The 13,722-nt window shown below is 48.4% G+C and overlaps 1 protein-coding gene across 6 annotated transcripts in view; it reads right to left on the reverse strand.

The window, feature by feature from the left end:
- The window catches only part of RADIL (Rap associating with DIL domain), a 115,091-nt gene that overhangs the window by 15,300 nt on the left and 86,069 nt on the right, over positions 1 to 13,722 (reverse strand). For all 6 annotated transcript variants that reach the window (XM_027769989.1, XM_014585958.2, XM_027769991.1 and 3 more), the window contains one exon: positions 2,717 to 2,877. In XM_027769989.1, coding sequence (XP_027625790.1) covers positions 2,717 to 2,877 — 161 coding nt within the window. The remainder of the gene's footprint in view (positions 1 to 2,716; positions 2,878 to 13,722) is intronic.

Consider the following 13,722-nt stretch of genomic DNA (forward strand, 5'->3'; position numbering starts at 1 on the left):
GAGCAGCGGTTTGGGCAGGAAGAGGAAGAGTGGGCACTGATTCCACAGGACAAAGCCACAGAGCGGCTCCACACATGCCACACTCACGTCTGACTCGGTCTTAAACACCATTTGAAATGTGTATCCCTCCCCCCGACTCCACTGGGATGTCTGAGTACCCGACGCCACAAAGCCTTTAAGAGGATATACAGGCCTGCAACTCTGCCTGGCGCCCGAGGCCCGGGAAGAGGTGCCCCCTCCAGATACATACGAACTCCAGCCCCCTCCACGCCATGAAGGTGAAATTGCTGATGGCAGTCCCAAAGAGAATACAGGGGGATTTTAAACACAACACCAGCTACATCATCTCCTCAGGATGAGGGATGTCCTGCGTAAGAGCTTTGGACAAAAAAGACTGGGGAACGACAAGAGCTATTTACCACACTCAGGACGTGACATTTGTGGCTTTAGAATTCTTCCCACAGACATTTCCTGCAGAAGGTCAGGAGGCCGAACCTCGGGCCAGACCTTTCCTTTGCCCCGCGGGTGATGTTATTTTTCCTGAGTCCTCCAGTGCCTGTCACACTCATGACGCCCAGAAGCTGCGGGTGGCCCCGGGCCACGTGGTCCCCTGGGTCACTCTCCTAGCCATCAGCTTGACTCAGTGCTACCCGGGCCCCTGACCAAAAACAACTTCCTCCCAGGACAGGGTCGGCAGCAGTGCCCCCATCCGCCTAAAACAACCTTTCCCATGAAAAGAGCCAGAGGCGGGTTCCAGAGCGAGGCTGGCTCACTGCAGCCCGGTGGGTGGGACAAGTCAGTGACGTGGAACAGGCCAGTGACATGGGACCACGCCTCTGAACACTGAAATAAAGCCACATGGGAGGAGTAGCAGCAGGTCCTCATCTCAGAACCTGCCCACAGTCTGGGACATGGCTCCTGCCACAACGGGATGCAGCCACGGGCCTTGGAGAAGAGGGAGGCTGGAGTCAGGTCTGTGGAGAGGTGGTGAGGGTAGCCAGGTGGTGAGGACTGCAGCACTGGATTCCAGAGCACCAAGTGCCACGGGGCCCAGGCAGGCCTGGCAGCTGGCTGGAAGAGGGCACCCTGGCTTTGGAGACTTAGGTAGGTATGGTCTGCACATCAAGGTCAGAGAGAACGGCAGCTGGCAGCCAGGATCCGTGGACCGTGTGTGGCTGCCCTTCCTGGGAGCCCAGCTGGCTACCGTTCATGTCCGCCCGAGGGGATGGGGGTCAGAGACCAACGTGTTCACTAGCAGGCCGGAGTATCTGCCGTGAGGGCCAGTGCTTCCCCCCACATGTTGACAAAGCCCAGACTCCCAGGCCCCAGAGCCTGGAGGAAGGTCCCATTCCCCCCTTCACTGTGAAATAGGGACTAAAAAACCCTAAGAAAGAAACTGTGATTGACAGGAAGGATGGCAGACAGGCCCTAGCTGGTTCTCCTCCCTGCAGGTGCAAGGCATGCCCTCTCCGATAGTCTCATAGTGCCCAGCCTCCTCCGCATGCCCAGCTGGCACAGACTTCCTGGACCCACACTCTGGCTGGGCTCCCTGCTTGCAGACTGAGGTCGGGGCCTCCTGAAGCCGAGCAGCGGCCTGACCTGACAACTGCAACATTGCCTGCTCACAGTGCAAATGCCCAATCATTGCTCTCAGCCTCCAAGAGGGAGGCCTACCCCACGAGGCATCAGGGACTGCAGGCACCCAGAGCCAACAACATAGCCTGGTCCAGGACCTCACGCTGGCTTGTTTTCTTGGGGCTTTTTCTAATGGAGCTCACAGCCACCTCCCAGGGACACAGCTGAGTACACAGAGACAGTCAGTGTCCAGCGGACAGAATCCAATGGGAGCCCAGCCAGGCCCTCATGCTTCCCGCTGCCTGGCCCATGCTTCCCGCCCAGTCATGACAGGTAGCCTGAGGCCAGCTCACTGCAAACTGAGCCCTCAGAGGCAGGGTCACCAGGCTATACCTGCTCAGGACCCCCTATACTACCTGGAACAGGGGTCCCACACTGAGGGGGCTAAGTGGTGTTTTCTGCCAGAGCAGAGCAAAGCTGTGTGGGCAAAACCAAGGCTGCTTGCGTGAGGTTCTGAACTCAGGCCCCAGATGCCTGGTGACCACATCCGGCCCTCCGATGCTAGCTCCAGACTCTACAGAGCCCCTGGCAGACACATAATGGCTGAAATTCCACTAGGACCTCAAGGTCCAACCCAAATGCCTCCTTCTTTATGAAGCCCTCCCGGACTGCCCTAGTCAGAAACACTCTCGCAGTTTCCAGAACACTTCTTACTGTACTTCATTAATCCTAAACTGAACATTTTCCCAGGTTTGAATCTCTGAAATTGGCATTCATCTGCACTTTTATGCCTACAGTTGGCAACCTTCTTCCTTCCTGACACGATGGCGCATCACAGGACAGTCTGAGGACTGGCGCTCTCTCTACTGTTCCTTGCATTTGGGTCATGATGGCCTGTGTCTCCCGAGGGGCCTGTGGACCCCCAGGCCTCCTGGCAAGCAGAACAGGTGATTCTGCCACACAGAGCACATGAAATGGAAGGGACAGAGTGAGCGCCAAGGCGCCATGGACAGAGCTCCAGATTAGCTCAAACCACCAGCCTGCAACTCCTGAACAACTGCCATATGCTGGGCCTGGAGCTGACGAAGACCTGAAATGACCCCGCCCTGTCCTTGTGGACGGGGGAGTAGCAACACCATACCTGTGACGTCCAGCTGCTCCTCCATGCTCTGCATGTAGAGTGGGCATTTCTGCTGGATAAAGTACAGGAGCTCGATGGAGTTAGACATCCAGAAAAGAATGTGCTGCAGGTCTGGAACTAGGTCGGCCATGGTAAAGCTGGCCAGGGAGATGGGTTCCTGGCTACCGAGACAGAAAGACTAAGAGTTACACTTGGACCAGACACCTCGCAAGGTTAATTTGCTGCTCTGTGAGCTGAAGGACACTTGTGTTAGTGGGACACTACAACACAACTACTGTCAACCTAACAATGTTAGGAAGTTTAAAATATACACATTGGGGCCAGCAGGTGGCATAGTGCTTCCAGTGCTGGACTCCACATGATCAACCACAGTTCAAGTCCCACACCTAGAGGCTTGCAACTCATGCCAGATGCATGTGCATGCCGTGCCCAAAATCCCTAAAGGAGAATGGAGAAGAGACTGTGGCATGGATTCTCACTTTCTCTCTGTCCTTCTCTCTCTCAAGTGAGCACACATGCCCTATAGCAAAAATCTCTCTAACAAAAAATAAACATATATTGACCTGTTTGGCACCTGCCCACAATACCTGACATCAGCAACTCCTCCAAGCCTAGCACAAAGGCTAGTCATTGCCACAACCATTGGTAAAGGACTCTGGTTTAAAAAAAAAAAAAGTTTTCTTTTCTTCTCTTTTAAAAACAAATAATAAAGTAGCAGGGACTGTTAAGAGATAGTCTGCAAATTGTGTGTGTGTACACATGCGTGTGCTGTGTGGGGATAGATAGGGCCCACAGGTTTTAGAACAAGAACATGAGTTCAAGTGTGCTATTTAAGAATAAGAAATATTAGGGCACCAGCAAGTGGCATGCTGGTTAAGGCGCTGGACACTCCCACATGGCTGACCACGGTTCAAGTCCTGGGCCTGGTGTCTTGCTTTCTGTCCTTCTCTCTCTCTCTCTCTCTCTCTGTGTGTGTGTGTGTGTGGTCAAATTAAAATAAATGAATGAATAAATAAAATTAAATACACAATTTAAAAAATTAAAAAATATGAGGACCAGCCCTGTGGCCTGGTGGTTAAGGGAGCCAGATTCCATATAGTCAACTGCAGTCTGAGTCCCAGCATCGGCAGCCTGAAAAACTTGCCAGGCACATGTGTCTGCATGCCCCAAATCCTGACAGGATGAAGAAATGGAGGAGAGGGGATTGCAATGTGGCCATGCCCTATTAGGGGTGCTTTCTTCCTCTCCCTCTTGGTTTCTCTCTGGAGAGTGCACACACCCTCTGACAATAAAAAAAAAAAAAAAAAGAATAAGGAATATGAGTTTAAGTATATTATTTAAATTAACAAAGTCATTAGCAGAGGAAGCAAACACATTACAACTATTGGGGAGGTGCACAAGGTAAGATTAGCTAAATACTATTTTATTAAAGAAGGAAGGCAGAAGACAATGTGTGACGTCAGTGAATCAAGGAGCAGCAGTCAAAGCATGCTATTCGAAGGCTTAGAAGAAATCATTAGAAAACTCCAAAATGGTCCCAGTTGGTCAGGGTTGCCTCTGAGATCTACGGGGAAGCAGCCATGGCCAGCTTTCCACCACAGACACCCTGTGGTTAGATTCTCTACTGGAGGGCTCCACTGCCACTTTCCTTAACTAAAGCGAATAGCTACCACTTGGAGGGCTGCTGGGCATCAGGCACCCCACTAGGCCCGAGGGAAAGCTCAGACCCCTCTTGTGGCTAGCCTGGGGTGGGGTGCAGGGTAAGGGTTCTTCTCTCCTAGTCCTGCCACCTCCCAGCTCAGGGATCCCTTTTCAGGGACAATGGCAACATTGGGTCACCTGTGCCCTTCAATGGCAGGCCCCACAGGCAGGTCAGGCTGGCTTCCACCAAGCTCAGATACACCCAGACTTTTTCTCTTGCAGCCTGGGATGTGTCTGTGTTTACCCACTGTGTGGCCTAAACATCCTTTTATTGTCCTAAACGGGCCTCCTGGATGTCTGAGGATGGACGTGGCGGGGCTGCGTGCACTGAGGTTCCTGGATAACTCCTCATTTCAAAACACCAAACACAAGTCTTCTCACGAGATTCCTCACCTGCAGATGTGCCAGCTCAGCACGGAGCCCTTGAAGAAGCCACTGGGTGGCCAGGGCTTGATAGCTCAGGATGATGCATCCACCATCAGCTTCTGTGATCACATCTGGTAGGCATCCCTAAGCAGTGGGCGGACCTGGCCTGGGTGTGCACCTGTCACCCGACACCAGAGCCTGGCGGCCCCTTGTTGCTTCAGGGTCCCTTGCTGGGGGAGGTCTAGGGGCAGGCTAGGGGCTACTGCTCTGCTGGGCAGAACAGGCTAGTTAATCCTGCCTATGCGTGGAGAAGTTCAAGGATGAACAGCTGTCAGGGGGGCCTTCACATGCAGGGTGCCAGGTGCCTGCGCACGCCTGGGGCTCCCAGGAAAGGTACCATACCATGGGAACTGTCACAGGAACCAGATGGTGCTGGTATGTGAGGGTATCAGAGAAGGTCCCAGGCTGTGTCTTTCTCCCTGGTCCCTTCCCAGATGAGTTCCCTACGGGGTTGAGGAGAGGAATCTCAGGCCCTGGCCCAGGTCCTCCTGGTGCCTGAGTTTTGCTTGTTCTTGGACAGACATCCTTCCTCTTTGTCCACACACAGCGCCACCATGTCTGCGACTCTGCTGCTCAGCAAGTCTGGGGTGGGCTGAGCCACCTGCTTATCTTGCCCAGATCCCGGTCCTGTCCCTTTTGTTCATTCTCGACACTGGCTTGAATTACACATGGATGCAGACAGGCATGGAGAGCTTTACATTGTGAAAAAGGGATTCCTTTGCCTCTTTGAGCCTAATTCCATTTTGTTTTCAACATTTGTGGCCTTTCTCAAAGTCATCAGAACCTAGAAGGGCAGGCAGGCCTCTACTGGAAAGTGGCCCACCAGGCAGTGGCACCTGGAGTGTCGGGATCAAGTCCAAATGACGTTGGTCAGTGCCAAGGGTACCTTTCAGAGTGGAGGCCCTGGCATGGAGACACAGCCTGTCCCAGTCAGGCCTGGCAGGCAGAGGGGCAGGTACCAGCCTGGCCCAAAAGGAACATCCCAAGTTGGCCCAGGAGCAGGTCCCACTGGAACCGGGCAGGAGGGTGAAAGGCCACCTGGCAAAGGCCCAGCCAGAAGCAAAACCTGCGAAGGGTCCTGAGACCAGGCTCTGGACTGGGAGAAGGAAATGGCATGGCTGGTGGCAGTGCCGGTAAGGAGGCAGGCCAGGCCCGTCCTGGGAGTGGGAGGGGAAATGCAGACGCAGACAGCTCACTACAATCCACTGGCGGGAACCCAGTGTAGGAGACAACGGGAGTGGAGGGAAGCTGGTGCACGGCCCTGGGCACAAAAGGCTGAACCTGTGGGCAGGTCCTTGTCCACCAGGAGAGGGAAGAGTGAGTGAGGGATGAGTTCCAGCTGGGCACCACAGTGCACCACAGCAAGAAGTGGGTCAACCCACTTCTACTCACCCAGAGAGGCTACAAGTGAGAAAGCAAATCACGAACAACAACAACCCATCCAGTGTAATCTCGCCCAGGTTAAAAACAAGAAGGGAAAAGCAGAGATGAAATTAAACATATGAATATGGAAGTGGTCTGGGAAGGGACCTGGAGGAGGCGGCAGGATCTCCTACGTTGCCGCGTAGCAAAGCATCACTCGTTTTCACGGTGAGGACGTGTCCCCATAACGTCTGTACGACAGTAACAGTAACAAACGAATCCTGCTGGGCAACAACCGAGGGGACACAGGAAGCCATCGAAGCCTCTGAGCTGTGGACAGCAGAGCTGAGGAAACCTGCACTAGATTCTGCCACAGCCTGGATGACAGAGTGGAGTGGAGGGAGGACGAGGGACACAGAGAGGCCCACAAGGATGAGGTGGCCAGGGTGTAGTTCAGAGGGAGTCAGGCAGATACAAGGGAGGAAAGACAGTGAACAGTTCAAGATGTGGCCGAGCAGCCCAGCAGTCACTGCTACAGCGGGAAAGGTGACAGAGCACACAGAAAAGAACCCCTGATGAAGGCCAAGAACAGAGGGCAGAGAGAGGCGCAGAGGCCAGAGGGAGCTCCGAGAAAGAGGGGCTGGGCAAGGAGGGGGTCAGAGACATCGTAAAGACCAGAGCACACCTTAACCTCGGAGAGCGGCAGGAAGTCTGGCACTCAGTGCACGGCAGAATGAAACGAACAGGCCTAGTGCAGAGGTGCAGGTGGCAGGGCACCACTGCGCGATACCACAGCCACAAGAGGCCTGGGTCCGGGTCCTGTGTCAGCCTAAACACACCAGGCAAACTGCATGTGCCGTGGTCCTGGCTGGCTGGGAGGCTGGGGAGAGGGTCACCACATGGTGGCGTGACTCCATCAAGGGCACCTCCCTCCCTCTCTTACTTCCTCTCTCTCTTTCATGAAATTTAAAAAAAAAAAAAAACCTTACAAAAACAAAAGAAATCACAGGCACACTGACATTTTGTGGAGCAGTTTCTTAAGACATCTGGGAGGACAGCTGTTTTTTAACATTTACTTATTTATGTATGTATTTGTTGTGATTTTTTTGGGCCACCCAGTCCAGGACTGAACCATGGCCAGCCATGTGAGGGAGTCAGTGCTTCAACCACCACACCACCTGCTGACCCCGGGAGGACAGTTTTAAGAGAACAGAGAAAGGTGGAAGCCAGAGAAATCAGAGACTGTGATGTGAAGCATGGAATCAAGGCCCAGGGCAGAGAAGAGGCCAATGGCGGCAAGGAGAGGAGGCCGGATGAAGCAGAGGCTGGATGTATTGTCTTCTTTCTTTTCTGAACCTGAAGAAACCTGTTCTTTCTGATGGCAAACGGAAGACATTCGTGCCGGAAGGCAGACCGTGGAAGACGCTGCATGGGGCCCTGTCTGCCGGCAGGGTAGGTCAGCGTGCCACTCAGGCTGAGCCTGCATTCTCCATCTGTTCACAGCAACTGTATTTAGGGGCAAAACTCAGGCTATATGAAGTTGTTTACGGTCTTTAGAAATCCTGCTCATGTAAACAGCCGTGAGCAGAATGTTGCCTGGCTATGGGGTGCTCTGTGACACCCAGCCCCTAAACACTGGGTCCCCAAATGCACTTGGTCCTGAAGCTTTGGGATATGTGCCTGTGTGTGCACATACATGATTTATCCTGCATGGGTGTTTAAGGCTTTGCTAGAGGGACGTGTGTGAAACTGCTGGACCCTGCCAGGCACTCAGAGAGTTTTCCTCTGAGGCTACCAGCCTGGAGGGGGATGGTCTGTGGAGCAGAGGTGGAGAATGGAGGAGAAGCATGGAACGCCAGACTGGAAAGAAGCTTTAGCGCTCAGACTTCAAGCCTGACTCCAAGTACTGAACATGGAAACACACCGCAGACCATTCCTGGCCTCAGGTGTAAAGCTTTAAGCTCATGTGTGTGGTGGACAGGGGTGTTGGTTCCAAAGCTGATTCAGGCAGTTCCGAACAAGTACGTCCGACGTAACAAGCTGGAGCCTTCCAAGTACCCTCAGTCCACCCACACCTGACACTGCAAAGGTACTGCTGTCAACCTGGCAGCCTGGCCCCCCCTCCCGCTAGGAACACACAGGAATGCTGGATGAGAAAGAACCAAAAAGAACATTTTCAAGTAAGGGCAGAAAGGAGAATGGAGAAAGACAATTTCTAGGCACTAAGAACAAAGCGAAAGCTGGAGGCCGAGATGAAGCTGCAACAGTAGCCAACGGAACTTTCAGATGTGTGGCCATAGGGCTTCTATGGGCAGGTGAAGACACAGAGTGTGGTCCTGGACAAGTTAGGGGTGCTGGGAGCTGAGCCCCTGCATAAAGTCCATCGCCTCCACCCACTGATCCATCTCTGCCTATCAGAGGGGAGAAAGAGACTAAAAACCACCTGTGAAAACCGACCCCCGGGCCTGCCTCACACAGCCAATGGACAGTAAGGAACAAACACCCAGAAAAGATGGCAACGGGTCCAGACCTGTAGGACTCAGAACTCCGGAAGAGTAAAGTGAAGCCACCCTGCCAGAGACTTCCACAACCAGGCACACGGTCAATCACTACAGAAAACCACCCAGCGAGGCTGAGCTCACACTGGAAAATCACACCACGCCAATGGAAATGAGCCAAGATAAGTGACACGCAAATAGTAACAGCCACAAAAGCACAAGGATGTGAGGCCATGAAACAGTCATACTTGAAGTGACTTAAAATAGAAAAGAAATCATGTAAAATATAATGACTGAAGATGTATTTAATTTAAAAGATGAAAGAACTGGCTAAATTAGACATTTGACAGAAACTTTAGACACTTTTTAAAAAAAACATTAAAACTTGAAAGGAATTACACACAGCTGAGAAGAGCATTAGTAAACAGAAAGACCAGTAGGAATCTCTGAGAATGCAAATTAAAATATTAAATAGAAATATGCAAAGGCAGATAAGAAACATGGACGAGACCAGGAGAAGGCTCAAATCATGGCTAACAGGAGTTCCAGGAAGAGAGAATAGACCAGAGTTAAGGTGAAATTCAAACAGATAATGTTCAGATAGTATTTTCAGAAACGGAAGGTAGATATGATTTGTACACTGAAAGAACCCACAGAAGTCCATGCAGGACGAATCAGAACACACCAATCCTAGCTGTATTATGGTAAGAATGCAGAACACTGGGCCAGCAGGTAGCATGGAGGTCAGGCCAACCATGGTTAGAGTCTTGGACCCAGCAGCTTGAAAATCACGCCAGGCACATCTGCGTGCATGCCCAAAATCTCAGGAGGAGAAAGGAAAAGAAGAGATTAGGGTGTGCCCACTCCTCCTCCCCCCAGAGGTGATTTCTCACTTTCCCTCTCTCTGTCTCTATCCGGCCTACACACATAACCTAGAGCAAAACAACAAAACGCGGAACATTGATGATCAAGAGACATTAAAAGAAAACAGAACAAGACACTAATTATAAAAGAACAAAAATTACACATACACGAAGACTTATCAAAATAACAGTTGCAAAAAAAATACATAAATAATGGAATAAAACTTCCAAAAGCTGAAGGAAGAGTTCATCTATTCCTTAAGAGTCGGAACAGAAGTCAGACTCGGTTGGCTGACCTACATAGGAAGGTCCAAGGTTTGCATCCAAAGGCTTCCGCGAACATGACGGGAACACATGTACCCGTAATCCAAGATGGCTGTGACATATTGTTGGAGTGCCTCTCTTTCTCTCCCACTCAAAAAATAAAAATAAAAAAATTAAATTAAATTAAATTTTAAAAATGAGACAAAATCAGAACATTTTCTGGGAACTGGTGCAGTTAGCGTAATGGCTATGTCGCTGGACTCCCACGTAGTCGACCACGGTTCACGTCCTGGACCCGGTGGCTTAAAACTCACGCCGGGCTCGTGTGCGTGTGTGCCCAAGATCCCGAGAGGAGAATGGAGGAAAAGGGGATTGCGGCGAGACCGTCCCCCTGGGGGGTGATTTCTCGCTTTCTGTCTCTCTGTCTCTCTCTGTCTGTCTGGTGAGCGCACGCGCCCTATAGCGAAAATCTCTCAAAAAAAATAAATAAAATAAAATAAAAAGAAAATCAGAACATTTTCTGTCACCAAGTCCAAGAGAATTGGGTATCACAGGGCCTCAAAAAAGAGCTATTGGAAGTTGTACTTCAGTAACAAGGGACATAATCTTTAAAGGAATAGAGTGAATGTAAGAAATAATGATAAAAGATAAAAACAAACAAAAATACTAGTGAGCATAAGCACAAGGGTAAAACAAAATAAACACAGATTATAAATCGAAATAACAGGGTTGAAAACAAGGTGAAGCTAGAATAATGTAAGTAATAAAGTGAAGGTCAGGTAAGTGGAAATAGAAGTTGAAGCATTCTAAGATCAAATTCCAATAAAAAGAGGTCTTAATATTTTAAAAATAACTTTGAAACCAACAGAAAGGAAAAGGGGGGAATTTTAAAAATCCAATTATATAGGAAAGATAAAGAAAGCTAACAGTCAGAATAAACAGAAAACATGAAACAGATGGTAAAAACATGCCCCAATACATCAGTAACTAATAAACATAAATGGATTAAACTCATACATTAATGGACAAAGGTAAGCATGTATGACAACCAATTGCTTTAAAAATATAAAACAACAGGACAGAGAACAGTTTAAAGTAGTGGCATGAAAAAAATTTACCAGGCAAATAGTAAATGGATGAAAAGTGACATAGTATTAGGATCAGAGGAAAAAAGATTTGAGGGCAACAAGAATTATTAGAAAAAAGAGGGACATTATTTTAAAAGGAACAATTGTTCTTTTAAAATAATTATTTATTTTATTTTATTTATTTATTATTATTATTCATTTTGGCCAGAGAGACAGAGAGAAAGAGAGAGAGAAAGAAAGAGAAAGCAAGCAGCCAGGTCCGGGACTTGAACCATGGTCGGCTATGTGGGAGTCCAGAGCCTCAACCACCATACCACCTGCCAACCCAAAACAATTGTTCTTAAGTTTTTGTTTGTTTATTTGTTTGTTTGTTTGTTTTAGTTGCTAGAGGGTGTATGTACTTGCCAGAGAGAGAGAGACAGAGAGAGAGAGAGAAAGTGTCCCACCAATGGGGCATGGTCACGCCACAATCCTTTTCTTCCACTTCTGTTAGGATTTTGGGCACAAATATACCTGGCATGTTTTTCAATCTGCCAGGGCAGGGATTGAAACTGCTGTTGACCATGTGGAATCCAGCTCCCAGTGCATAGCACTTAACAACTGTGCTATAAGACAGTAAGAACAACTTTTTATTTTTTGGAGAGGTTTTTGCTATAGGGTACGTGCGCTCACCAGACAGACAGAGAGAGAGACAGAGAGAAAGAAAGCGAGAAATCACCCCCCCCCCAGGGGGGATGGCCATGCTGCAATCCCTTCTCCTCCATTCTCCTCTCGGGATCTTGGGCACGCATGCACACGCACCCAGCGTGAGTTTTAAGCCACCAGGTCCGGGACACGAACCGCGGTCGACTATGTGGGAGTCCAGCGACAAAGCCATCACGCTAACTGCTGGTCCCAATAAGAACAATTTTAAAAGATACCCTTGCATCCATGCACACTTCCCTAAAAAGCATTAAGAAAAAAGTCAAAACCTGATAATTTTGTTAAAAGAAACTTTTTTTTCTTTTTTTTCTTTTTTTTTTTTTTTTGAGAGGTTTTTGCTATAAGGCGTGTGCACTCACCAGAAAGACAGAGAGAGACAAAGACAGAAAGTGAGAAATCACTCCCCAGGGGGGATGGCCACGCCGCAATCCCTTCTCTATTCTCCTCTTGGGATCTTGGGCACACATGCACACGTGCCTGGTGTGAGTTTAAGCCCACTGGGTCCAAGACTTGAACTGTGGCCAACTACATGGGAGTCCAGCAACATAGCCATTATGCCATCTGCTGGTCCCAAAACTTCCTCTTTTTTTTTTAAAGAGATTTTTGCTATAGGGTGTGTGTGTTCGCAAGAGACAAAGAGACAGAAAGTGAGATATCATCCCCTAAGGGGAGGGGATGGCCAATTTGCAATTCCTTCTCCTCCATTCTCCTTTTGGGATTTTGGGCACACACACATGCACCCAGTCTGAGTTCGAAGCCGCTGGGTCTGGGACTCAAAGTAACTATTATGCCATCCGCTGCTTCCATTAAAAGAAACGTTCAATCCAATATTACAGTGAGAACATTAACTTACTTTTCGCAGAATCAGAGCTTAAAGTGACAAAAAACATTAGTATGCAATAAAATTAAACGAATAAACAGGCCAGTTATGGTGGCACGGTGGTAATACAACGTTACACAAGCCTGTGGGAAGGTCTCGGGTTTGTGTCCTAAGGTCTCCCTGTGTATTTCAGAGGCATACTAGCTCTCAAAATAAATAAATACATAAATATTTTTAAAAATAAAATAAACTTGATTTAAGAGACATACACTGAACTCTATGTAAAAAGTAAGCTAAATATTCATTTAAGTATACTTAGAATGCTTGCAAAATTTATCACAAACTAGCCAATAAACAATTCTTACCAAATATCAAAAGACCAAAATATTTTCTTATCATAATGTAACAAAATTTAAAGTAAAAACACAAGAGAAAAGCACACGTATTTTAAAATTCAGGAAACTTTCAAAAGAATTAATGAATTAAAAAAAGAAATTACAATAGAAGTTATACAATAAGAAAATAAAGAGATTATTGGAACAGAAATCAAAGAAAAAGTAAGTAGAAATAATAAAATTGGTCCTTTGAAACAACTAATAAAAGACAAATCCCTAGGAAGGTAAATAAAGGGTCTAGGGAAAAGAGAAATATATAAACATACTAAGAATCCAATAGGGAGATATAACTACGAATACATTGAGAGATTAAAAAAGTCATAAGAGAATATAACAATTTTATTCTAACAACTCTAAAAACATGAAATAATCAAGCAAAGGTCTCCATCCCTAGAGGGCACCGCCTACTGTCTTTACAGCCTACTTCTAGCAAACCATCAGGTCCAGGGTCTTTTCCTACTCGGATTGATTCACAGAACCGGAAGACAGAGAAGGCTGGCTTCCCAACTCATTTTTCTGTGAATCTTATTACTGAAATCAGACAAGGTCAATAACAAAACAAACAAGAAATTAAGAGCAATTTTACCTATAAATCCAGATGGGAAAATGCTAATTAAAATATCAACAATCAACGTCACTAACCTTCAGAGAAATGGAAATCAAAACTATAATGAGACCCAGCCTCAGTGGCACAAGTGGGAGGGTTATCACTGTGCAGTGGCTGGGGCTGCGTGGGAGGCCCAGGTTCAGTTTCAGCCCAACCTAACTAGCCCAGGCAGTGGTACACACCTGTGGTCCTGGCTGACTGGGAGGCAGAGGGAGGAGGATCGGAATGTGGCACAATTCTATCAAAATCCCCTCCCCCATCCTCCACTCCCCCACCACAC

Source organism: Tupaia chinensis, unplaced genomic scaffold (assembly GCF_000334495.1).
Source record: "Tupaia chinensis unplaced genomic scaffold, TupChi_1.0 Scaffold000101_1, whole genome shotgun sequence".
NCBI lineage: Eukaryota > Metazoa > Chordata > Mammalia > Scandentia > Tupaiidae > Tupaia > Tupaia belangeri.